Source organism: Microcebus murinus, chromosome 8 (assembly GCF_040939455.1).
Source record: "Microcebus murinus isolate Inina chromosome 8, M.murinus_Inina_mat1.0, whole genome shotgun sequence".
Taxonomy (NCBI): Eukaryota; Metazoa; Chordata; class Mammalia; order Primates; family Cheirogaleidae; genus Microcebus; species Microcebus murinus.
In genome coordinates this window covers 14,023,531-14,050,920 of record NC_134111.1, presented here as the reverse complement: position 1 = coordinate 14,050,920, position 27,390 = coordinate 14,023,531, and the positions used below count along the sequence as shown (strand labels likewise).

The 27,390-nt window shown below is 31.8% G+C and overlaps 1 protein-coding gene across 1 annotated transcript in view; it reads left to right on the top strand.

Moving 5' to 3' along the window:
- The window catches only part of DPP10 (dipeptidyl peptidase like 10), a 641,699-nt gene that overhangs the window by 600,577 nt on the left and 13,732 nt on the right, over positions 1–27,390 (top strand). Inside the window, exons 20-21 of the mRNA XM_020288521.2 lie at positions 14,033–14,227; positions 14,914–14,968. Of these exons, the coding sequence (XP_020144110.2) occupies positions 14,033–14,227; positions 14,914–14,968 (250 nt within the window). The remainder of the gene's footprint in view (positions 1–14,032; positions 14,228–14,913; positions 14,969–27,390) is intronic.

The following is a 27,390-nucleotide window of genomic DNA, read 5'->3' as shown; positions in this document are numbered from 1 at the left end:
ATTTATAGATTTCTCTTATTGGAAAGGGATATTTGGATCTTTCTTAAAAGCAGGATAGCAAAAATGCATGTTTTGGAGTCAGGTAGGACTCAGCTCAAGTTGAAGCTCTAAGATTTACAAATATATGCTCAATTTCCCTAAGCATTTGTTACTTTACATATAAAGTGAATTAAGTAACATGGGATAATATTATATAGAAATATATTACTATAGTGTTTCATAGACCATAAACACTACAAATAGTGTTTAATAAATTGTAAGAATATGATTATTATTAGAGGTAGTTAAATTTTTTAATATTTAAGTTTATCAACATGAATAGTTAATGTATAATTTAGTATCCATAAAATTATGTAACCTACAGACACTACTAATGTAGATAAAGCAGTGTAGTCAGGCCTATAGAATTGACTTTCCTACTTTCTCAGTTGATAAAAAGAAGAAGAAAGTGACTGTTAAATAATTTCTAGTTATTTCAGTTTATATATTAACTATTTATACTAAATATTAATATACTTTGTCCAAATGCCTTGGTTTTCAAAGGAAAATTCTCAGGAATTTTACAGAATTTGATTTACAAAAACAAACTGATGATTTATTCTTTTATAAATTCATATTTATAAAATGATCTATTCTTTTAAATTACATGATTATTCCTAAAATATTTATGCTTAGAAAAATATATGGGTCAGAATGGCATAAGTATAAAGTGATTTTTAAGAATTTTTTAAATTGCTCATAATTGAAAGGCATATTTTTCTCTTAAGATTAAACCCTGTTTTCAGTGACAAATTGAACTTTTTCCCATTCTAAAAACAATAATAATAATTTAATCTTTTCATAAATGAGCAATTAGTGGCAAACAATAGAGTGACTATTATTTAAATGAGTCTAAGAGGTGATTTAATGATTTTGGTGTCTCTATTGCTATTATGTGTAGTATAACTAGTATCTAAAAGACTGTGAGCCATTTCTTCATCTACAGAGATGGGTTTATATCCAGGAAATTCTATGTTGAATGAGTAAGTTGGGATGCAGCAAGGACTTGAGTGGCTGAAAGAAAAATTGGCCTTGAAGAAAGTGGCCTCTGGCAATTTGGACCCCCCTTTCTGTAAAACCTTCATTATAGAACACCAGAAGAAATGTTCCTCTGAGGATCTCTCTTTCTTGGCCATGTTTTGAAATCCAAACCTAATTTTAACTTCAATCAATATTGAAGTATAAGTGAATCAATGGGGACGGAATATTTTTACTGGAATAGAAAATCTAAGAAGCATTGCCACCATGGTGGACCTCTGTGGCCTAGGTTTGCTTTGGTCTCTATGGAGTCATGATTCTCTTTTCCTGGGTGACTACTGCCATTCCCCCTCCAGGTGCCTAATTGTTTTTCTCCAGTCTTTCTGTTTATCATTATGGAGAGTCCCTAAGGCCAAGCAATCTATTATTAATTTTATACCTGTTCTATACACATCTACATCCATTTCAGCATTTATAATATCAAATTGTTCCCTTTTTAATATCGTTCTTATTTCCTACTCATATATATGTAATTTAGTACAATGCACATTTATTTAGCATGTTGCTTTTATGTGCGAGAAGCTGTGTTAATGGCTATGAGGAAATAAAACAGTTGCAGGCATCTTAAAATCTGGAACATTCCTTTAGATTTTGTTCAGTGTGTTTCACAATGCTGAGCACACAAAGAAAAACCTTCTGAAAACTTACTGACCATCCTGTAATTATCTAATAGTGCAAGACTGAAGGTGATGTGCAAAATATCCTACAGTTAAAGATGTTTATTTGATAGATAAATAAATTTGAAGCTAATACACTTAGACCCCAGTAAATTAATCCAAAGAGTTTGTAATCCAAAGAGTTACATTGTACTGTCATTAAAGAAGGAGGATTTTGGGGTGTGTGTGTATGTGTGTGTGTGTGTGTGTACGTATGTGTGTGTTTTTCCTGTCTCCATGAAGAGAAGCAACATGAAGCTCAGGAGTTTAGTTCAGTGCCAAGGACCCGTCATCTCTTCTCATTTTCTATGCTTTCATGTTCAATTTATCCTGCAACACTTGATGAAGGTCTAACCCAAGAGGCAGCGAAGGTTCATGATTTCCATAATGCAACACATACTATCATGCTTCTGTGACTTTGTTTTCTCTCTCCAAATTCACCTTCCTTGAAATCCCAGGGCATTCATGCTCATCCATCAATTCTTACCTTCTTTTTTTTTTTTTTTTTTTTTTTGAGACAGAGTCTCACTTTGTTGCCCCGGCTAGAGTGAGTGCCGTGGCGTCAGCCTGGCTCACAGCAACCTCAATCTCCTGGGCTCAGCGATCCTACTGCCTCAGCCTCCCGAGTAGCTGGGACTACAGGCATGCGCCACCATGCCCGGCTAATTTTTTGTATATATATTTTTAGTTGGTCAATTAATTTCTTTCTATTTTTGGTAGAGACGGGGTCTCGCTCAGGCTGGTTTCGAACTCCTGACCTTGAGCGATCCGCCCGCCTCGGCCTCCCAAAGTGCTAGGATTACAGGCGTGAGCCACCGCGCCCGGCCTAATTCTTACCTTCTTGAAGCTTTCTTTCACCTACCTGTTTAGTTCATCTATCTCCTGTCACAATCCCAAATGTATGCTTCTTCCTACAGCTACAGCCTTCTCTCAAAGGCTCTCCATAAGTGATCGTATTAACCACTTTTCCACTTTAATTTTTGTGAGAATATTTTTACATGCTATTTAAGGTATCTTTGACTCCCACTACATTTTGGAACAAAGTTTCTGAAGAAAGATATACAGTCTAGAAGTGAGTATTTAGGGAAATAATTTGTAGATGGGTTAACAGACTATTTCAACATTTTAAGAAAATAGAGATGTTAAATTTTTTATTTTGTGCATTCCATATATTCACCAATGCCTGGTTCATTTGTATATTCCTCATAGCAACAAGCTTTTGCAGTAAATCACTCCACAAATATGTTTTGTGTGAATAAGTGGATAATGTCCAGAAATCAGATGAATATGACATTGCAATTATAATTTTACCACTAAGCCATTCTAACTGGAGAGCATTATTCCTTTTTATCTAGATATTCTCACCACTCAATCAATGTTTTTTTTTATCAGAGTCCTATAATTTGGTCATCTTGATAAAAGTGAGCTCTTTACTTGCTGTTTTCTCTATAATTATTCTATTAAATAGCATGATATAATTGACACATTCATAATGAGTGAAATTTTCTAGTTACTCATATCCCATAGTCAAGATAACATTGTCATTGGTCTGTCATACACACAGTTTCATTTCTTCAGTGTGAAATATTTTTTGATACTGTGATTAGCATCAAGCTCCAAACCACTCACATATTCTTTCTGGATGATTCAACTCTAATCTGCCACCCTGTTCTCTACCTACACTTACTTTTTCTTTAGTTTATTGCTCTATCCTTTCTCTCAGTTCTGTCACTAGGCTGAACTTTATGAAATGGATATCTGAAAATGTAGCTCTCATATCTAAAACCATCTCATCTCATGATTTGTTCTTAAATTGATTAAAAATTCACATTCTTCCTTACCACATACAACAGTCTTCATGATATGTTTCCTACTTATCCCTCCATCTTCATCTCACACCAACCACCCCCTACATGGAAATTCTGTGCTCTAGATATAAGAAACTACTTTGTTCGGGGGAATACCACCTCCTCGATCATCCCTTTGTGTGTTTTTACACAGTTTACCAGTTCCTTTAGTTTCCTTGTCCAACTAGAAAAATTATATTAATATTTCAACACACACTTCCAGATAATTCTGTGCACATCTCTATTATAAAATTGTAACCATACTGGATTCCTATATATATAGCTAGCTAGCTAGCTATCCTGCTGTCTCTTCCATTAAACTGCCAAATCCTGGTTAGTAAGAACTGCTTTTGAATTATTTAGCCTTACCACAATAACTGGAGCATCATTTGATAGAATGGATGACTATATAAATACATGAATAAATAAGTAAATCAATTAACCTCGAGTTTATCATCAGGAATGAATAAAGTCAAAGTGAAGAAAGGGGAAGAAATAAATGATTTGGAAGTTCATAATATGTATAGATTTAGCCGTATGAGTTTATTTCTTTGCAGTTTGGTTTCCCATTCAGTATAATGAGGTGTGGATTCCTCATTTCTGTTGTAGTCATCCTGGATACTGGTGAAATTGATTGATTTTCATGGTGTCTCTTCACTGTTTCTTTTTATAATTTGATTACTGAGTTTATCATCTTAAGATAATAAGAATTTATATTACCTACCATTTATTGAGTGTTTATTGTGCAGGGGGCATCATGTTAAGAATTATAGATACAATCTTTAATCCTTATAGAAATCATGCAAGATAATATTATTGTCCCCATTTTAACACAAGAAAACTATGGCAAAGTATGTCATGTATATTTTCCCCAAGATTGTTAGTAGGGAAAAGCTGGAGTTTGGACCCCAGTTTTAGATATATCTATATTTTGGATCAAAAACATCTACTTTATTACCCAATACTGCCTGCCCCTGTAGTCCATTATATCAAAATAATTATTGGCACATTATAAAACAACACTGGTCTGAGTCAGAAGAGGCTTCTTTACAGCCAAATTCTTGTGACCTTTTTGTTCTTCCCACTTAAAAGTTTATAATGGCCTCTGGAATATAACATTTTCCACATGCACCATGTTAATGCTGCAGTACAAAATCTAAATTATAGAAATCATGGCTGAGTTCATTCTATATGAGAATTCTCAACCCAGATTATTTCATAAAATTCTGAATTCTAACCAAAATGTTCACTTTATGAGAAGTCTTTATACTTTATTTATATCATGGATTCCTAGACTTTTGAACAGATCAGATTGTCAGAGGTGAGTTTGTTTTACTTCCCAAGGGTAAAGACAAATATATTCAAAAAACCTCTAACATTTTCTGATCATCTATTTATTCATGCCAAATACATATCCACTTTCCTGGAAAAGTAGTGTGTATATTGTCTGATATGGACGAGAAAGATAACTCCTCCATATCAGTATTTGTCTCAAAGTATTTGTCTCAAAGAGTGATTATTATTACTTTGCCATGTAATGAGTTTCAAAGCTTAAATATTAAGTTTCTCATTTTTTTAAATCTTCCTCATTTAAATGGATGGAAATTATACCCACACTGTAATACACAGAAAATAATTACAAGGAGAAAAGGCAGTGCCATTCATTCTAGGTAATGGAAGAGGAGAAAGTGATCATTTCTTTTTATTTTTTTCTTGAACATATTTAACTTTGTTCTTTCACAATCCGTAGGTAATGTGTCTGAAATGTCAGCATTAATTTTTTACCACTTTTTAAAGTTGAACCAACTCAAAATTGATGTTCTAAGAAAGTACTATAGGGAAAAATTCAAATTTTAATAAATGTGTATGTAATTCATAAATTATAATCTTCTCTTTGGTGAGTCTTTTAAGTTGTGTATGTATTTATACTCCCACATACACACATACTAATTTAGGTCTTTTTTTCTGTTAACACAGAACATTTACTAAGAAATGAAAACTTAGCAGGAATTTACATTTCAGGCTTTTAATACTTTTCCCTAAAAAATTCTAGGGATAAAAAGATAGTGTTTATTTGGGAAAGGGCACCGAATTAGAACTTAGTAAATAAATAAAAGAGATTTTCAGCACCTTAAATTCATAAACTTAATTTGGTTAAAAATTCCAATTTTCTTTTGCTTTGAGAATATAATTGCTTATATGCCAAAGATATTTACTGAATATTTTTTATTGAGGTCAACACTTACAATTGTGTTCTCTCAAAGAGCTATAGTTATTTATTTACCTATGGTATGTACTTTCTTTACCTCTCTATGTCTCAGTTTATTAAATTGTAAAATGGGTCTGCTAATAATACCTGCCCAGAATTAGCACTATAAATATTATTTTTTAATTTAATTAACAACAGTAAAGAGCTAACATTAAAATTTTCCTATGTGTATATAGCCACAATTTCCAGTTGATAAATTGATTTCTGGAATTTAGCTAAAGGTTTCTATTGTTAGAAAAAAAGTAGGCAAGGCACAGTGGCTCATGCCTATAATCCCAGCACTTTGGAAAGCTGAAGCATAAGGATTATTTGAGGCCAAACACTCTAGACCAGCCTGAGCAACATAGCAAGGCACCATAACTACAAACTTTTTTTAAAAAAATTAGCTGGACATGGTAGCATGTACCTGTAGTCCTAGCTACTTGAGAGCCTGAGGTAGGAGGATAGCTTGAGCCCAAGAGTTCAAGGTGACAATAGATGTTTGACATGTGGCATGTAGCCTATGACTTCCGATTCTTGTCTGTAAGATAGAGATTGTAATATCTGTCCAGTTGTAATCATAATAATGTGGGGAAAAAAAGTTTTAAAAGAATAGAAAGTGTCTTATAAACTGCATGTTATATAGAGGGACATTTTTTTGAGTATCCATATAAATTAAGATATATAACTTAGAAATTAATATATAGGCATACATATCACTTTTAACACTTTTAATTCCCAAGACCCAATATGTTTTGTGCTATATGTTTCTTTAGTATGATATATTTCATATGTGATTAAAAAGAGGAAGATGATGTCAGTTTCATGTAGATGTCACTGTGGTGCATGCACAGCTCTTCCCAAGACATTACTGTTTGGAGGTAATCGGAGACACACTTTCTCACAATTAAAGAGAAAAAGTCTAAGCAATATGTTAGAACCTTAAGATAAAGCTAAAAATGAACAGAAGTACTTTTCTTTAAGGCGAGTTGTGGCTACTCTAGCAGCTTCCAAAATCACTACATTCCTGTGTGTTAGACTCTTTGATGACAACTGAGAGCTCTGTCCCTAGGGTCTACAAAGTCATGGACTCAACTACTGTAGCTATTCCTAGCAACTGAAAGAAAAGATCATCAAACCCTTTTTCCTTTCTGCTTTCCTTTTCTCATCCACTCCATTAGAAATTATCTCAAACGGAAATTGGCCAAAGGATAAGAATTAATGTAGTAAGACTTTAACAGAAAAAATGATTAGAAGATTGGAGCTTCCTTCCATTTTATTGCACAATTTATCTCTGGAATATCCCTGACGTCCTTTTCTATTGGTTCTGTTCCGATATTTTCATGTGCTGTCTAAGATGTTTATCCTGAGGTTAATTTTGTGTGGATAATACTAACAGTCCATTTCTGAGTTTTAGAGCTGGCTCATTAATATCCATGCTGTTCAGTATTTCAACTTGTGTACTGATAAGCTTTGCATTTTTTTTTGCCTCTTGCTACAATATAAAGAACTTGATTTCAAGAACTGGATTGTGCTTTTTCATTACTCTCATGACAGTCGTTATGCAGTTTTTGCATCAGGCTAACAAGATAATCACTGGTTTTCCTTCAAGAGAAACAGCAAAATAGGATCAGATTCCCATCTAGACAAGGAAGAGTGCCTTTGTTAGACAATAATTGATCATGATATGAGGAAAGCTATTCTATTAAAAATAAAAGAAGAAAAAAAAGGAGAAGTAGGAGGAGGACTAAGGGATAGATGGAAAAAAGTTTCAGTTTTATTAATGCAAAATAGTTTTCAAAATTTGAAGATCAGGGGAAAAAATAAAACATCAAATATATGTTCTTTTAAAAAACATGTTTTTTAAAAAATACTAAAATTATAATCAAGGAAAAATATTAAGTATATATATTTTTGGTTTATTTGAGGTCAAAGACAACAATGTTACTGTCTCTAAAATGTACTGATTGACTCACATAAGAATAAGTGGAAATACATAAGAATTTTTTCTTTAAGATCCACTACAATTGAATTCGGAGGCAGTCTGGATTTTAGCAATTTAAAAACAAATTTATGTGATTTGTTCAATTCTCAAGAAGCTTATAAGATACCTTTTGCACATGAGCAACAGAATGGCAAAAGCGGCAGACGCTCATTCAACAGAGGCATGCTGACCATCATATACATGTACAAAAGATTGTATAAACATAAGGTTACTACTAAACAACTATAATTCAAATCAGCAAAAACTTGGATATGTGGCATATAAACTATTAGAGATAGAATTACTTAATAGTTTATACATAAAAAGAGATTTTAAAGTTATATGCATTTGTGCAGATAGACAGAATAGAGGTCAAGAACACTTTTGCCGACATAAATCCACCTTCCATGAGAAACCGTGTTCTTGAATGAGGGTGCAGGATGTATCAATGCAGAGTTGTCTAGGAATAATCAGATTTGGTTAGCTCAGCTTCTATAAGAGGAAAAGGAAAGTGAAAAGTCAAGTGCCAAAGCCTTGGCCAGAACTAGGTTAATAATATTGAACATCTCCCATGGACCAGATACTTTACTAAGCAATAAAATAACATAAAATCTCATTTAATCCTTGCCATAACTCTATTAGGTATGGGTTATTATCATCCTCCATACTAAACAATAAGCAAACCTAGCCATAGGAAATTCACTTTTCTAAAGTCACTGGACCTGGGCTCAACTCAGTTTGGTTTGATCACCATTATCACCTATACTCTTTCCATAGGGACACTCTCACCTCCCTATAAGGTTTAGCTTATTAATGTAGGCAATTTTTGTAAAGCTTTGGACAAGGTCTGTGAATGCAAATAGATGAGTACAAGTCATGGGAAATTAATGTAGTTTGAAAAGTAAATTAATAAACCTAAATTTTTATGTATTATCAGGTTGGCCTCATTATAATCACCACTAGGAACAAAATCTTAGGAACTGAAAGATAGGGTCTGTGTAGTGGCATGAACATCCTTGATCTTATCAAACACTTCCCTGGTTATGACCCATAAAAAGAGTAATTCAGCAAAAAATTACATTGCAAATAAACTATGGATCATAAATTTTAAGATTATATTAATAACATCCCTAATGAAAGAAGATGGAAATGTGGACAAGAAACAGTTCTTTTACATGAAAAAATAATTTTATTCCTTACATGATGAAGCAAATACAATATATGGGAAAATTCATTCAGCCATTCTTATTGTAGGACAGTCTATCCATGAGAAGAAATCTAAAGATAATAGAGAAATAGAAAGAATTGGTCCAAGAGGTACTTAACTGTTGCAGGTGTCTATTTTTATATATTGCTTGAAAGAGGACAAACTTTATTATAGATATGCATATTTGCAACTAAAACATCACTGATTATAAATCTCTATTAGGTAAATGTCAGATTAAGGCAAGACAAATACTGTTTAAACCTACTATCCTATGTCAATCTCATGTTCTGTCTGAAATGAATTCTTTCATGAAGAACAAAATCAGAAGCATTGACAATAGATTTTCCTTAAGAATGCAACACAATATGGCTCTTTGCAGAATCAGTTTCCTTTCCATTACCTTAATTTCCATGTTGTTCTTTCCTTTTCTTTTCACACACTCTTTGAGCACATAATACATACAACAAAATTACACCTGGTGCTCAATGATTCTTGCTCTTGACCAGAGTCAACATAATCAAGGCCTAAAAAGAGGAAAGACCTGAGATGACTATACAAAATTCTCTCTGTATCCCCCTTTTTCACTGCCCCATCAACACAGATATTCAGCTGACGTAAGGCAGTTTTAAAATTCTGCTAGTCAATAGACCAGTCATGGAAAGTGCTCTCATAAGAAAATATTCTTCCTTGCATTTATTGTAATCAAAGCTTTACTAATAAGGCAAAGAGCTTTTAAAAATGAACTGTACTGATAATTTGTGATCTTAACATTTACCAAATATTCCTTGATAATGAAAACAATGAATAAAAATGTAAAAAGCATATAATTGCTCAAGGTAACTCAGCAGATTGGTAACAAAGCCAATATTCAAAACCTCTGTCTTTTAAGTATAAATTCAACCCTCTTTTCATCAATTTAAGTGGCACTTTGTGAACATGATCACACATGTAGTTTGAACAAATCCCTTGACTTTAATTCAGTTTTAAAATAAATTATATTGCTATAAATAGATGCCTAGTTCTGTCATTTTAAAGATCTATTGGATATTGCTTGTTTTATTTTTTTTTCTATATTTTATTTTATGCTCATATTAGGAACTTTTCATCCATACTTTCAGTTTTGAAAGTCTTGAAATAGATGAGGATACTTTCCTTAAAGACCTTAACTTCTAAGAAAAGTTTACAGTCTTAATTTGGTTCTGCCGCTTATGTTAGGAAATACACAAGTTTCACATAGCTGTAAACTTTCCACTGCTTAAAACAGATGGAATTGCTCTTTTCACCACAAATTTCAACAAAGTTGTATGTCCCCACACTCAACCTTGAAACACCCTCTCCTTACTATGGGTCCCCAGAGATTTCTGACACTGAGATAAAAAAGCAAAATAGTATAGAAGGAAAATAAGGAAGACATTCAGAAAAAAAAAAAACACCAAAAAGGAACCAAATCAATTGGAGCTTACTGATTCTGCATAGTCCATGTGCACATAAGTCAACTCCCATTGATAATATGGTGGATAATTTTGTCTGTAGTACATTTCCTGTGGTCATCTCTTATACCTCACTGAACAAATACTATTTTCTGGGCTTTATTTACAAAACAAGTATAGTATTTTTCTGGTCAACATTTGTGATCAATTAATTTCTACCATTTTCTTGCAAGTGCCTACCTAGCATGTTCCTTATAAGGACAATGCTTAGCATCATAATCTATGTCCTTTTAAATTCATCTTGAAATAGATATGATAAATCTCACACCAAAAAAGAAGAAACAATACCTAATTAGACACAGAAATGTATTCAAAATCATTGGTTCATAATATATTGATACTGCTGTGTGTTTTAACATTAAAACTTTGGAAAAACAAGGTTGAAATTTAAAATAGCAATTTAGAGAGGATAAAAAAGAGTGAAATTGTATTCGTGCACCCCACACACACGGGCAGCTGCAATCATGAGTAAGGGACTGAAAGTTTTGTTTTAAAAAATCCATCGCTTTTTACTAATCACGAATTTGAAAATGTGCCTTATTTTAAACTATATTCTAAAATAATGTATTTGCCTGCCGTAAAATGCCTGACTTATTTACATTTTAGCTAAACTTAACTTAGCTGTGAACTCCTAAAATAGTTGTGAACAATGAAATAGGTCATATGTAAATTGGAAAATTGTATCTTTCAAACAAACAAAACATTTTACCATTTATATTGCCAGAGTTTAAAATGGTACAATCCTGCCTTAAAAGCTAACAGCTGCCTGGCAATCACTCAAGGGTCTGTTGATTACACTTTTTTATATTCTTATAAGATTTTAGATATCATTGGTCCATCTAGGAAATGGGAGTACCTATGACATACTAGCTTATGCAACATGACAGTTGCACTTTATCCTTAGATATTGCCCAGTGTAATTTCTGCAAGACTAGCCAAAATCTTTATATAGTTTTCTATTTTGAATGGTAACTATAAAAAAGTATGCTCAACAGAAGTGAAATTGGCTTTGAATAAAATAGTAAAAATTTTTATTGTTCCATAAATCTAATTATAGTTTTGCTCATTACATCTCATAAAGTATCTTCAGATGCATTATGCCACTTAATGCTTACAAAATCTCTTTGAGGGAGACAGGATAGTATTTTACCATTATTATTCATAAGGAAATTGAGTCTTAGAGTTTCAGTATCTTGCCTATCTGTGTTCAGTGTGCCCTTGAGACTCAAACTCAGTATTTTTACTCAGCTTAGTATTAAAACATGAAGTTAATCTTTGATATCTTGTGCTCTGGGAACCATAATATTTGCAATAAATCCCCAAGCTTTAAAATATGGCGTTTTTATGTAAAATAAAGTATTTTTAAGGTCTATTTTAAAACTCACATGAACCTATTTACCTAAAAAGGTCTAGTTTCAAGCATTGGCTGTATCCTACATATGCCAGAAATTGTGCTAGGCATATTGATTCATGTTAGTTCTCAAATGTTAAACAAGCTACATCAGTCACCACCTGAGGAACTGGAAAAAAAAAAAAAAAAACAGCAATCCCAGACTTTCTTCCGAATGAAGCAATTACAATTCTAGGTTAGAGCAGTTGGATAGGTGTAGTAACTAATTCCTAATTATCTAATCAAGAGTTAAGGTTATAAAACTAAAATAAATTTTAAAATAAGGTATAAAAGAAAAGAAAAAAAAAGGCTAGGTTGCAAACACCATAGAAGGAAAAGATAGATTTAGATTTATATTTTAGTCACAAGATCATGGTTAAATGTGTGATTTAGGAAACAATGGAAAGTAGTCATGATTAACTTCTATGGCAGTTTCTTTATAGTTGTTTTTTATTTATAATACATGTAATAAGCCATGTCACAGGCAAGTTTCTCCCAAAAAGATCTATATGAGATAATAGATCTTAAGTGCTTAGACCACAGAAGGCATTTGTGTTCATTTGCTAGGGCTTTCGTAACTAAATACTACTCACTGGGTATCTTGAACAACAGAAATTAATTTTTCTCAAAGTTATGGAAATTGGAAGCTCAAGATCAAGATGTCAGCAGGATTTTTTCTGGAGCCTCTTTCCTTGGCTTGCAGATGGCCACCCGCTTTCTGCCTCTTCATATGTAGTCCCCCTGTGGTGTAGTTGCATCTCTGGGGTCTTTTGTGCTTTCAAATTTCTTATTCTTATAAGGACACCCGTCAGATTGGATTAGGACCCACCCTAAGGGCCTCATTTTAACTCAATTACTTCTTTAATGGTCCAATCTCCAAATATAGTCCCAGTCTAAGGTACTAAGGATTAGAGATTCAACATATAAATTTGGGGGAACACAGTTCAGCCCATAACATCGTTCAGTAAATTTTAGTTGCTTGGTGTTTTGCCCTATTCTCTTTCTCCTTGACCTAACTTACTTACTGGTGCTACACAACCCCTATGCCTGCTTAGTTCCTTTTGTTGCTGAGAGAGGTTATTTGCTTTAGTAAATCTGATAACTTAAAAGCTTGTTAATGAGGATTCATTTGTGTATTGGAGCTTCATAAACTTGAAGGTAGGAGATCTTGGAGTCTTACCTTGAAGAAAGTGAGTAGGATGGGGATTTCTGGCATGTTGCCCAACTAACAACATAGATCCTTTCAAAGTTGAATGTTCGAATGATCCTCAAATCTAACACATGCACAACTGCTGTTTGAATTACCCCTAAGTTTGGACCAAAAATCTGTGTGATTTTATGACAGTCTGCTTTATAATTTTTTCTCTATTCTAGAAAATATAATAATAAATACCATTTTGAACTGACATTTTAAAATTATACCACTTTTTCCCTCTGGAGAGAATGTTCATGCTTTGAATTTGTGTTCCCTTCTTTACTTTTCTAGCTTTCAAATTTTTCAAACATACATGTCTCTACTTCCTTTCCTTACTGTCAACTTTAGTGATGAAAAATAATTTTTCTCACTGTTTTCTTAAATTCTCCTCAGTGAGAATTCCATCCCCAAAACAAACAAATAAACAAAACAATTCAGAAAATATTAATACAGTATTTCTTTTTGAGTCAAATAGTCTTTAGGGCTATATATTTCCTATTAAATTATAGTCAAGTTTCTGTAATTGATTCTGCTCTCTCTCAGACCCTTTAACCATTATAAGCCATCTGCAAGACATTTCTAAACTACACTGTCTGGAAGAAATCCAAAAAAGATAGATGTGTCAATTTGACAATCATTATTTAGAAATACCTATGGAAAGCATCATTTATTATTCTTTATTTTTCTCTTTGAAAAAAAGTGAGTTAAACTAATCCCTACTGTTTATTTCTAAGTCATAATTTTCATTCTATTCAGAACTCTTTTCCATTAAAATTTTATAAAGGAAAATTGTATTTTTACCTTCAAGTTTATCATCAAATTTTTATAGCCAACATAGGCCTTTTCCATAACTTTTGTTAACTAGGAAGTATGAAAGGTAGAACTTTTAACAGATTTTCAATTGCTCTTGTTTTGGTTTAATATGTTGGTATTTGCAGGGATGAAGAACCAGGAGGCCAGTTGGTTAATGACAAATTCCGTATTGACTGGGATTCCGTACTTGTCGACACAGATAATGTCATTGTAGCAAGATTTGATGGCAGAGGAAGTGGCTTCCAGGGTCTGAAAATTTTACAGGAGATTCATCGAAGGTTAGGTTCAGTAGAAGTAAAGGATCAAATAGCAGCTGTGAAGTAAGTGGGTGCACAGTTTTCTACTTTTTTTCTATAATGATAGTATCTAGGTATATTCCATATAATACTACTAACCCTAATTTAGCTGTTTCTATTTTAGTGATTGGGCAATTTTATAGGTTAGCTATGGAGCCTATGGCATTTTTTTAAGTACCTGTCACCTTTAGTGCTATAATAAAAAAAATTCCACATTTTCCCTCTGGAATTAGAACTTGCTTTTGATTCATGAAAATGGAAGAGATTAATTATACCACTATATTAATTGTTCACAATAATCCACAATGTCTGTTATTTCCCCAGTTAATTATAATTCTTTCAATTTCACAGATAACATCACCACACTGGCATGAAAGTGTGACCTAAGAAAGCTAGTAGGTTCCTTACAGCAGTACATAGAAATTAGATAGAATATTGTTAAAATGTAGATGCTGATTCAGTAGGCCTAGAAAGGAGCCCAAATTCCACATTTATAACAAGCTCCCAGGTGATGCCAGACTACTGGACCATCACATTGCATAGCAAAATTTTGGAATATACAACCCTTCCACCTAAATAGAGTCACACACTGTCAATAAAGCATCACTAGTCATTGACTTTTGTGTATTTATGTGTATGTGTAAGTATAAATTTACATAAACATTTGACTCAGAAGATATAACTATATTTTTTTTTCTTTTTCATTGCAGGTTTTTACTAAAACAGCCATACATTGACTCCAAAAGATTAAGCATTTTTGGAAAGGTAAATAGTAGAAATGCTGAATTTATCTACATGTCTATCCATCCATCCACACAGATATATGTGTATTTTGTGTGTGTGTTTGTATATACACATATATAATTATATTCTTCATTATATCATAGTTTCTTTTTTATTATCCTTTAAAATATAGCAGCATAATTCATATTACATATATCAGTCACTTATTAATTTAGCAACTATTTATTGAACATCTAGTTGGAGTGTTGTATTAGAAATAGGGCAAGAACAAAACAAAAAAGGGTTTTATTTGTGTGGAGTTTACCTTCCTGAGAAGGGAAACAGATGGTAAACAAATAAATGGAAAACATAGTTTTATATGGTAATAAGTCTTAAATGGAAAACAAAAATTTGATAGATTAAAGGTAACTGGAAGAAGAGTCAATGTTATGAGATTGAGTGGCTGAGTAAAGCAGGTATGATGAGGTGATATTTAAGCTGATACCTAAATAACAAAAGGAAGTCAGTCAAACAAATATCTTAAGGCAGAGTATTCTCCACAAAAAGAACAGCAAGTACTACAGCCTGAAGGAGGACTGACACAGGCTTAGAAATTGAAAAAAGACCAATATGCATGATTATTATTTCTCCTGTGCTCTCTGCAAGACATTTACTCTTCATTGCAATAACTTATATAGCAGGTTCAACATCATTTTCACAGCAGGAAAATCGATTTCATGTAGATGTTCGTTGAGTACCTAGTTTATACACATCACTGGACAGCTCATTATAAGAGTAATATAATGAAAGAAAGAAGGAGACCTTGAACTATTTTAGTTTAGAAATGAAGTATATTCTTAGTGTTCATGGATTTACACATATAATATTTTCCATTATTCATAAGTGAACCTAGAGATCTGTGACTTGAAATAACTGGTAATTTTGACTGGGACATACATTTTAGTGGTGCACACTGACAGGGAGGTGCATAAAAAGCCACCTAACATGTGAGTAAAATATAATTAGGTGCAAATCACGACCATTCACTTATTACTTCAAACATCTACAATACACCATACCTTCGTTATATTCTGTTCTTGTTGTCGGTTATGTTCAGAAGATTAATAAAAATATTTTGTGACTTGTGCTTCTCCAACATAACAGCAAATAAAGATTAGTGCAAAAGATAAAAATGTCTAAGTGATCATCCTAAGAAATGGAAATTTTAGATATATCAGAATGTGTATAGTTAAATCCTATCATGTGTTATAGCATTGATGAAACTTGAGAACATTGTTCTACATGAAGGGAGCCAGACACAGTGGAACAAATACCTGTGTGATTCCAATTCTGTTTATGTGAAGTATCTAGAGTGCTCAAGTTCATGGAGACAGAGAGTAGAATGGTGGCTGCCAGGGGTTGGGAATAGAGAGAAAAGAGGGAGTTGTTGTTTCATGAGTATACAGTTTCTTGTTTGCAAGATTAAAAGTTCTGGAGATCTGTTTCACAACACTGTGAATATACTTGATGCTACTGAACTGTGAACGTAAAAGTGGTTAAATGGTAAATTATATATCATATGTCAGTCATTACCACACAAAGATGTGCATATGGTGAACACTTTATTCCCTTAATGGTTCTCGTGTAACACTCGGGGCTTTCAGAGCTCTACTTACTGTACTCATAAATAAACATAAAGGACTGAATGAGCTGTACAAACATCATGAAAATTTAGAGAAGACTCAGAAGGTTATCATACACCTCATGGAGCTAGTGGAACATGAACTGGGTGATGAGAATCATTCATTAGGTAAGGGGAAAGGAAAGAGTATCACACAAATGCACAGTGTCAGGAAGGAGAGTGTGTTTAGAGAATACAAAACAAAATAATTGACTATAATTAAGACTCACATAGAGGAATAATAGAAAATAAGAATGAAAGGAAGACTGGGCACAGACATTCAATGATCTTTCATAGCAACTGAGAAATTTGGTGTTTAGCCTATAAACCATGGGGAAATAAAATTCTAGGCCTCAGATTTAGAAGTTCACAATTTCACATTGTATTCCCTAATCATGATACTGGGACTTGATAAGCCTCAAGGTAAATGATCTGGCAATCTAACAAACAAAAGGTGACATAGGATATAAATAAGCAAAAATATAAGTAGAAAAAAATTCATTTAAATTAGATAAATATGCATATCTGTGGCTTAATTATAAACTAAAAGTTGACTTTCTAAGCATATAAAAGAACATTTTTACCCTGAAGATTTATTAGACCTTACAATTTTTTTCTTAGACTGTATTTAATTATTTTGTGTCAGTATCAAATTAGGTCATGCTAAAACTCATAAAATGGGTTAGAGAGTAACATCCTTGTTTTTTATATTGCCTGGAAAAACTTATTAAAAATCAGAACTACACTTTGAAGGCATCTAGGACTATTGCTTTCAGTATTAGAAAAAAATGTAATAATGTTTAAACATATTTAACCAGTAAAGGACTATCAAGACATTTTCATTTCTTTTAGAGTCACTTTTAGTACTTTTAATTTTTTTCCATTTTTTATAGCTTTTCAAGAATATTTGCAAAGATCAGTGTATGATATCCTCTTATTATATGTTTAATCATTTCACTTGTGACAGTAATGTACCACTTTGATTCCTATTGTGTCTTACTAATGCCTTTCTACTTCTCCTAGGGCACTCTCTCCCTCTCGGTTTCATGCACCCTCTTTCCTTATTGCTCTTGCTCTTGTTTTCCCTTTTTTTCTCCCCTCCATCCTCTATCCTTCAATCTTCTTTCTGAATTGGTTGTTCTTCTCTATTTGTCTTTGTTTTCTATTTCAATAATTTCTATCCTTGCTGTTATTAATATTATTTTTCTTCTACTTTTTAAATCCATTTTTTCTTCAACTACTAAGTTGAATGTCTAGCTTATTAATTTTTACATCTTTCCTTACAAATATAAGCATTTGAATTATAAATTTTCATTGAGATTCTCCCTCAGGTATTCCCCACTAGTACTGATATATATTATTTTTATTAGCATTTAGTTTAAGTATTTCTTCATTTCTAGGATAAGTCTATGCCTCTGAACTGGTTTTATTAATTTTATTCCAAATTAAATAAAAGATTTTTAGGTACTTTGTTATTATTCACTTTAATTATAAGTGAATTATGTTCAGAGAATTGACCTGTATGACGGAAATCTTTTGAAACATATGTTGACATATGACTTAGAAAGGGGAAAATTTTTTTAAATTTTCATGTGTACCTAAAAGTTTTGGTGCTACGTACATGTCCATTTTAATCAAACTTGTCCATTATGATGTTCACATCATAAACTTAGTTAATGATTTATTTTGGCTCTATTTTCTGAGACAGGCTTGTTAAAATATCCTCTTATAATTGTAAACTAGTCAATTTCTCCTTATTAGATTAATTTTTACCAAGTAAATTTTAAGGCTACTATTATTCAGTCCCTATAAATACAGAGTTTTCTGTAATTAAAGATGATTTTATATTAATTTATAGCACTAGCATTCTTTTGATGAATACGTGCTTATTCTAAGCCTTTCAATCTTATTATCTTATTATTTTCAAATTTTGTCCTCATGTTTTAGGTATGCCCTTTAATCAAAAAAGAGAGATATTAATATTATATTTATTTTTCAACTAATTATTTATTTTATTTTATTTTATTTATTTTTTTTAGAGACAGGGTCTCTGTCTCCCAGGCAGAGGTGTACTGACACAAAGTCATAGCTCACTGCAGCCTTGAACTCCTGGGCTCAAGTGATCCTCCTGCCTTAGCCTCTTGATAGCTGGTACTATAGGCATGCACCACGATACCTGGCTAATTCTTCAAAATATTTTGTAGAGGTGGGGTCTTGCTATGTTATCTGAGCTGGTCTTAAACTTCTGGACTCAAGCGACTCCTGACTTGGCCACCTAAAGTGCTGTGATTATAGGCATGAGCCACTGCGCCTGGCCCAATTTCTATATTTTAATTGAAGATTATGTCATTTATGTTTATTATGATTACCAATCCATTTAAATGTTACTGTTTTCATTATATATGCCTACTATTTGTCTTTTTTTTTTTGCCCTTTTTTTCCAGTCATTTGGATTGACTTGTTTTTTCTTTTATTTTTGCTTCTAAATAAATTTTTTTAGTTTATTTATTTATATTGCTGAGTGTTTCACAGTACAAATATAAAATAAGTTGTTCATTTATTTATTGAACATTTGTGTTGTTTCTAGTTTTGAGTATTATAAATAAAGTTGCTATAAACATTTGTGTACACATTTTTGTGTAGACATGGACGTTCATATTTCTTTAGTAAATATCTAAGAGTAGAATTGTAGGCATAAATGGTAACTATTTAGTTTTACAAGGAATTGCCAAAGTAAGTACTTTTTCAAAATACACCATTTTATTTTAACAAAAGCAACATGGGAGAGTTCCAGGTTGTCTCCATCATCACCAACTCTTAGTATTATCAGTCTTTTTAATTTAAACCATTCTAATGGGTGAATAAAGTATTGATTTCATTTTCATTTGCAGTTTAGTAATGACTAATAATACTGAGCATCTTTTCAGGTGTTTATTGCCATTTCTATATATTTTTTTAACAGACTTGATTTATTTACCATTGAGATCATGTAACAGACATTTTCATATTAAGGTTTACTAAATTATAGGATGCCTATTAGAACCACAAACCTATACTTACCTCCCCCTTTTTTATTCTTTGTTTAAAATTGAGATATAATTGACACAGCATAAAATTCATCCTTATAACTTGAAATTAGATTGTAGAAGTTCTTCCATTATGTTCTTTTTCAAAGTTGTTTTTTCTCATCTGGGTACATTGCATTTCTTTGTAAATTTTAGAATTATCATTTGCAATTTCTAAAAAATAGCAGAGTTTTTTATGTAAATTGTATTGAATCTATAAATTACCTAAGGAGGACTGACATCTAAGCAACATTGAATCTTTCATTTTTTTAAAAGTATTTTTCTTTGGTGTTCTATAGTTTCTCCAAGATGTGTGCTGTTATGAGTATTTTTATTAATTGTATTTTAATTGTGTTGAATTCTCTAAATTTGTGTTTTGGTGCCTTCCATCAATTTTGGAAAATTATCATCAATTTTTTTATTAAAATATTGCCTTAACTTTGCATCCTTTTGAAATTCATATTAAAAATGTGTTAAAATCTCACATTAACATTCTTATTTTATAAACTTTTCTTTTTCTCTTTTTGTGTTTAATTCAGTATCATCCTTGTATCCATAATCCAGTTCAATAATTCTCTCTTCACATATGATTAATCTGTTTTTGTATTACCACTGCTTAAATTTTTAAAATTTTTTTATTACTAGAAGTTCCATTGGGATTTCTTTCTATAAAAATATTTAACTATATTTTAACTGTTTTTCTGATATTTTCAAATGTTTATTTCTTTAAGTATATTCAGCATTGTCATTTGATATTTTACATGTTATTCAACAAATATCTCTAGTTTTTGACAGTCTGTTTCTGTTGACTGTTATTTCTGCTGGCTCTCTTCAGTCATGGTGATATTTGTTACTTGTGTGTTATCTATTTATTTATATGTGAGCTTATCTTTCTCAGAATGTTATCTGTAGGAATTCTTTGAGACTTTATTCGTATTTTTGTATTATGTTTCGGTTTTAATTGTGAGTATTGAATTGAGACCACAAACCCAACTATAGACTTATGGCTCAAAATTTTAGCCAAGATTAATTTCTTTAACTCACTCACGACAGGAAGAAAAAACAAAACATTCTCGTCAGTCCCTTTTGTGCAATATGTTTATTTATTGTTATCTCTAGACAACTATTTTGGGGTCTAGATTTATTCAGGGTCTCCTTAGACCCATTGTGTGAAATCCATGCATTTCATATACCCTGTCCACTGAGGGAGCCATCATAGCAGGTCAAAGTCATTAGTATTTGGACAAAACATTCTTTTTATGCTTTGTTTCCCTCTCAGGTTTCCAGCTTTCAGTTTGTATTTGGCCTCTGTGGATTCATTACCTTTGTGCCAGTTGTGTCAGTTCTGTACTACATTTAAAATTATTTTTAGTTGATTGTGAGCTTGTGATCTTTCTTTTTTCAGCCACAACTTTATATATTTTCTGTTTTGTTTTGTTTTTCTTTTTTGGTTAAGAGATAACTGGGATATCTGTTTCATCAAATGATGGAAATGAAATTGCTATACATATGTTATTATTATCAATGAAGCTAAAGCAGGTCTGGTAAAATTCCAGGCTGCTGAGTTAAATCTCAGTGTGAAAAAAATGTGATTCATTTGAAATATTCCCTCTGGGAAAGGAAAGATGATTGGCTGCTCTCAAAACATGAATTTGCCATGTCTGGTCAATTTCTTTTCTTTACATTCAGTAATATTTGATTGAATTTCCACATCCTGCTTTTTCTCCTTTTGGTCTAAGATTCATCCTGCTTTTATGGTGATATATATCTGAATATATATCTAGCTAGTTAGCCAAATAATTTCTTACATTGTGATTGACTTTGCCAGCAGAAACTAAGTTTACTTAGATACAGTCTGAGCTATATCTCTCTGTTGGTATCTATAAAGCTGAAATTATGAACTCCAAAAGCATTGCTTGGTATTTTTGTTTGTTTTTGTGTACAATTTGTTTAGTTTAATTTTTTAGAATTTGGAAAACAATTCTAATCAATACTCTTTAACCATGTAAACTGATTTAGGACTAGAATGGTAGTATTTCTAAGGATGCATTTTGGGTCAACTAGTATTTATTTTTAGACAATGCTGCTCTTTTCTGCATATTGAAATGTTAGTCCTCTGAGCACCAGAGAAACATTGATTAAACCAACGCATAACGTTCTAAAGCAGTATTATGCATATGCATACTAGAGGAAAAGAGAAGAAATAAAATTCAGCCAGCATAGAAGACAACTTTTGGCTTTTTATACCCAAATTTATGTCAATATTTCTTAAGTATTTACTTAATATTTTACAGGTAAATAAGATTTTATTAAAAAGCTGTAACTATTATTTATTGGATAAAATGGGTTTTAAGGATATTTCAAGTGTTACTATGCTTATTGCATAAACTGAGTTTTATGCAATATAGCTTAACTAAAATCTCATTGGTTAAAAGTCTGTCTTCACCTTTCTACCTCAGTGTCTTTGTTCATGCCTTTTTACTTATTTCTAATAGCCTCAAGCCCACATATTACTTTATAATTCCATTTGTTATCTTCCTCCATGAGGCATTCAGTATATTTCTCCCATGGGAAAACACCATTCCTTTCTACACACGTAGAACACTTTCAGTAGTTTCTTATAGTTATTATACCGTATGTAATGAATTATATTCACTTCTTTTCTTGTTTCATATCCAAGTCAGACTATAAAATTAAAGTACATATGTTTTATTAATTGTTTTTGTTGTTGCAAAGGCATTTGAACTTATCTCATGTTCTTTCTCTGATGTGGAATCCCCTTTTCCTCCAGATATCCAAATCTTATCCTTTTTTCAAACTTCTGTTCAAACCTTACCTGTTCCTTAAAGACTTTGCTTAAAAGTCAATTAGGCCAAGTTGATTGAATGTATTGCATAAGATTTCTGTTTCTGCAAGAAAGATCAGATAACAACTCAGTTTCTCTTTGGTAACATGGAATCTCAGCATGCTTGACTTCATTTTGGTTTTTAGTCTGGTCTATTGGGGACTAGTGTAGGAGCTTAGTTTTTAAAAAAATGACCTCCTGTAGTTTGTATTTAACAGCCATAATTGTCTATTTGCCTTTTCTTACTTTCAAGTCTGTCAGTTTTTACTTCATATATTTCCAAGCTCTTTGATTATTTAAATATGTAGGCTGGGCGCAGTGTCTCACACCTGTAATCCTAGCACTCTGGGAGGCTGTGGGTAGATTGAGCTCAGGAGTTCGAGACCAGCCTGAGCAAGAGCGTTACCCCATCTCTACTAAAAATAGAAAGAAATTATACAGACAACTAAAGATATATAGAGAGAAAATTAGCCAGGCATGGTGACACATGCCTGTAGTCCCAGCTACTCGGGAGGCTGAGGCAAGAGGATTGCTTGAGCCCAGGAGTTTGAGGTTGCTGTGGGCTGGGCTGATGCCACGGCACTCTAGCCGGGGCAGGAGATTGAGACTCTGACTCAAAAAAATAAATAAAAAATAAATAAATAAATATGTAAATATTTAGGATTGTTATGTCCTCTTGAGTAATTGGCCCTTTTAATAGCCTTATTTATGTCTGGTTATTTTATTTCCTTTGAAATTTATTTTGTCAGATATTAATATAACCACTCCAGCTTTCTTTTGATTAGTATTAACATGTTATATCTTATTTCATTCTTTTACTTTTTATGGATTTATGTTTAAAGCATGTTCTTTTTAGGAAACAAGGAGTTGGGTCTTGACCTTTTTATTCAATCTGCTTATGCATTTTAATTAACTTTTAAAAATCTTTTACCTTTAATGTAATCATTGATATCGCTGCATTTAAATCTGTTATCTTGCTAGATGGACCTGGATCCCAGTGAGTAAAGTAAAAAAGAAAGAAAAAAATAGGTCTGTCATCGATTCACTTTCTATTTGTTCCATTTTAAATTTTTTTCTTTAATTTTTTTCCTACTATCTTTTTTATTAAAACAGAATTTTTTTTAATTGAATCATTAAATGGAATCATTGGCTTCATTATTTGCTTGTTATTTATAACTCTTTTTTTGCATTGTTTTGGTGGCTGCTTCAGGCCTTAAAATGTATACTTTTAATCAATCATAGTTATTTTCCTGTGATATTTTCCCACTTCATATAAAGTATAAGAGTGGTATATTTCTATTTCTTCATTCCTGACCTTTATGCCATAGTTGCCATACATTTTATGCTACATATGTTATAAATCCCCAAATAGATTATTATTGTTACATTTGAAAGTCAGTTATTTTTAAGGATATTAAAATAAATTGTTTAAATGTTTATTTATTTACTCTTGTAATTACCAATTCCAGTGTTCTTCATTTCTTTGCATAGATGCAGATTTCTATCTACTTTCAATTTTTCTTCTGCTAGAAGGACATCCTTTAAATTATCTTTTACTATGGGTCTTCAAGTAATAAATTCTTTTAGCTCTAATGTGTCTTTATTGTATTTTTTAATCTTCTAGAGATTTTTTTCCTGCATCAAAAATTTTCAGTTGACATTTTTTTCTGTTAATATTTTAAAGACGTTTATGCACTACCTTCTGATTTGTATTGTTTTCAGTATGAATCTGCCATCATTCTTAACTTTGTTCTTCTGTGCATTAAGTGTCTTTTCCCTCTAGATGCTCCTAAATAATTTCTTCTTATGACTGACTTTAAGCAGTTTTCTTATGATATCCCTTGGTGTAGTTTTCTTCATTTTTTTTATGGTTGGCTATATTGAGTTTCTTAGCTATCTGGGTTTAGTGTTTTCATCAAATTTGGAAACTCTTCAGTTATTATTTCTTCAAATATTTTTTTCACCCCTTTCTTCAGGGATTGCAAACACATGTATATTAGACGACTTGAAGTTCTTCCTAAGCTTACTAATATGCTATTAAATTTTTTAAGAAAACATTTTTCTCTGTGTGTTTCAGTTTAGATAGTTTGTTCTGCTATGTTTCAACTTCCCTATTCAAGGTAGCAAGAGTGAAGAATATTTTTGAGAAGACAAGGTCTTATCCTGTTACCTGGGTTAGAATGTAGTGGTATCACCATAGTTCACAGCAACCTTAAACTCCTGGGGCTCAAGCCATTCTCCTGTCTCAGCCTTCTGTGTAGCTGGGACTACTGGCAGGCACCATCACCCCAAGCTAATTTTTTATTTTTTATAGAGACAGGGTCTCTTGTTACCCAGGCTGGTACTGAACTCCTAGCCTCAAGGGATCCTGCCACATTGTCCTCCCAAAGTACGGGATTACAGGCATGAGCCACTGAGCCATACCCTTGCATTTATTCTCTTATTGACATATTGAGATTTAGTAACATTGAAGACAATAATCCCCATTTCCATATTTCATCAGCTTGTTGATTGTCTTTAAATATTTTGAATAATAAGTCAAAAAACTGAAGTTTTAAAACTTGGCAAAATCTTCTCAAACCCTTTCTTTGGTGATTTCTTTCAGTGATTTTATTCTTTACATGTCTCATTCCCATGAAAAGACTAAATGAGTATGTATTATGTTTTCTCTACGTCTGGTTTGGATGGAGAAGAGAGGGGTACACAGCACTTGCAATGCATGGTGAGGATTTGTTTATTTAGTTTCAAATAGGCAGTTTGCTTAGCTCCACTGATTTACTAAATCTCTCTTAACAGCCTAAAAAGTGATGCCAACTAAATGTTAAATTCTAAAATATCCCTGGGTTTATTTCTAATGTAATCTGCCTGTCTGTTCTTATGCTAATCTTATAGTCTTTTAATTATAAGATGTTTCATAATAATGTCTTTTAATACTTTAAAAGGCAATTTTCTACTTTTTACTTTTCTCTTGCAAAATATTCCTGGCTTATCTCTTCTAATATCTCTACTTTTTCAAATTCTCCAAAAATATTCAGCTAGAATTTTTAATTAAAACTTAATTAAACAATGTTTATAATAATTTGATAAAAATTAAAATATTCACAAGATGTAGCTTTCATTTGAGTCATACAATATGCACAGTATGCCTCTTATTTAATTTTTCTTTTATATATCCCAGTAGAATTTTATGGTTTTCTTTATATAGGCCAGATCTCTTTCCCGCTGTTTTTATTTCTAGATACTTCTTGTTATTTGTGTGTTTTAATTTTTATTGTGAGTAGTATCTTTTTCTCAGTGTTATTTTCTTACTGATTTTTTGAATAATGGAGGCTTATAATAATAGCATATTTAGCTTTTTAACTCGCCATATCTTAATTACTCAATAATTATTGGTATGACTTATTGAAGACTTTAAACTATTTTAATTTGAATAATTATCATTAGAACCTAACTTAATTTAATATATAATGAATTTTCATTTTTATTCTTTAAGCAGTTATACATAAGGCAAGAAAATTCTTGGAAAATTTTTCTGACCTATATTCTTTTAAAAATTAATGACATCAATTGCAAATATGAGGCAAACAATAAAAATCCTATAAACGACATTCCTAACACTGACTTCCTCTATGCTTAGCAGGCCAGCATTAACGAGAAATAAAATTAATATATTCAACAAACATTTATTGAGTGTGTACTACGTGCCTAGCACTTTTTGAAGTACTAAATATACAGCAGTCACAAAACAGAAAAAAATATATTTCTGTATTAAATTTATAGTTCAGTGAGGAGAGATACATAAATAACAAACAAAAAAAATAGTAAAATGTATAAAATGTCAGATGAAAATAGTTTAATTCAGAAAAATAAAAATTCAAATAGAGGACCAAGATTAGCGATAAAGTGGCGAATTTAAATCAGAGGTTAGGAAAAGTGTCACTAGGAGATCACATTTGAGGTAAGACAAGGCTATGTAAGGAGGCAAGAAACATGGGTATCTGGGGAATGTAAAACAAGTATAAAAATATGATTGAATATGGAAGCTTCTTAAAACATTACTTATGGAGGTAATTTTTTATTATTTAGAATTTTTTATCTTTTCAATTGAGAGAGGGATCTCAGAACTTGAGACCAGCTTGAGTCACTGTTAAGGTTTGAAGCTTTTAGTATACATAATATGAAGAATTAAAATTCTTCTTCAGGCAGATTCTTCTTCAAACAGGATTATAAGAATTGTGATAAAATGTAAGCAATTATATCAAACTAATAGTTTTAATCCAAAATAATAAAATGAAATTAAATTGTATTATTCATCACATATTTATAAAATGTTTATTTCAAATTAATTCATCATTTACTACAAGTGGTGTGGATCAGAAAGAATCACACAAGTGTACGGTTGTAGGCAGAACCTCCTTTTTTCTTTACTTCTGTCAATGTATCTTTATTATTATATTCATGAAGTCATTTAACGATTATCTCAAAACAAGTGGCCAATGTAAACATAACTCCTGAGTAAATGATATTGTAGTCCCCACCTCCAGCCCCTCAAAGTTCTTATATTTATTGAACTTGGTTTATTACATCATGACTATATATTTTTTAAGAAGGAAAATTTCTTGGAACATTCCTATATCTTAGGTTCACTGAATTAAATTTTAAAATAATAACATGTATTTTAAAACATTTTAAGAGTGACACTAAAATGCTTAGTAAATGGAAATGACAAAACAGTTGTAATGAATGGAAAAATATGGTCACTGGAAATAATAAAATTTACAATTGAAACGGAGCAGCCTATACCAACTATTGAATGTTTTTGATCTAAATCAAATATAAAAAAGCCTCTTGTTAAATACATAGCCATATGATA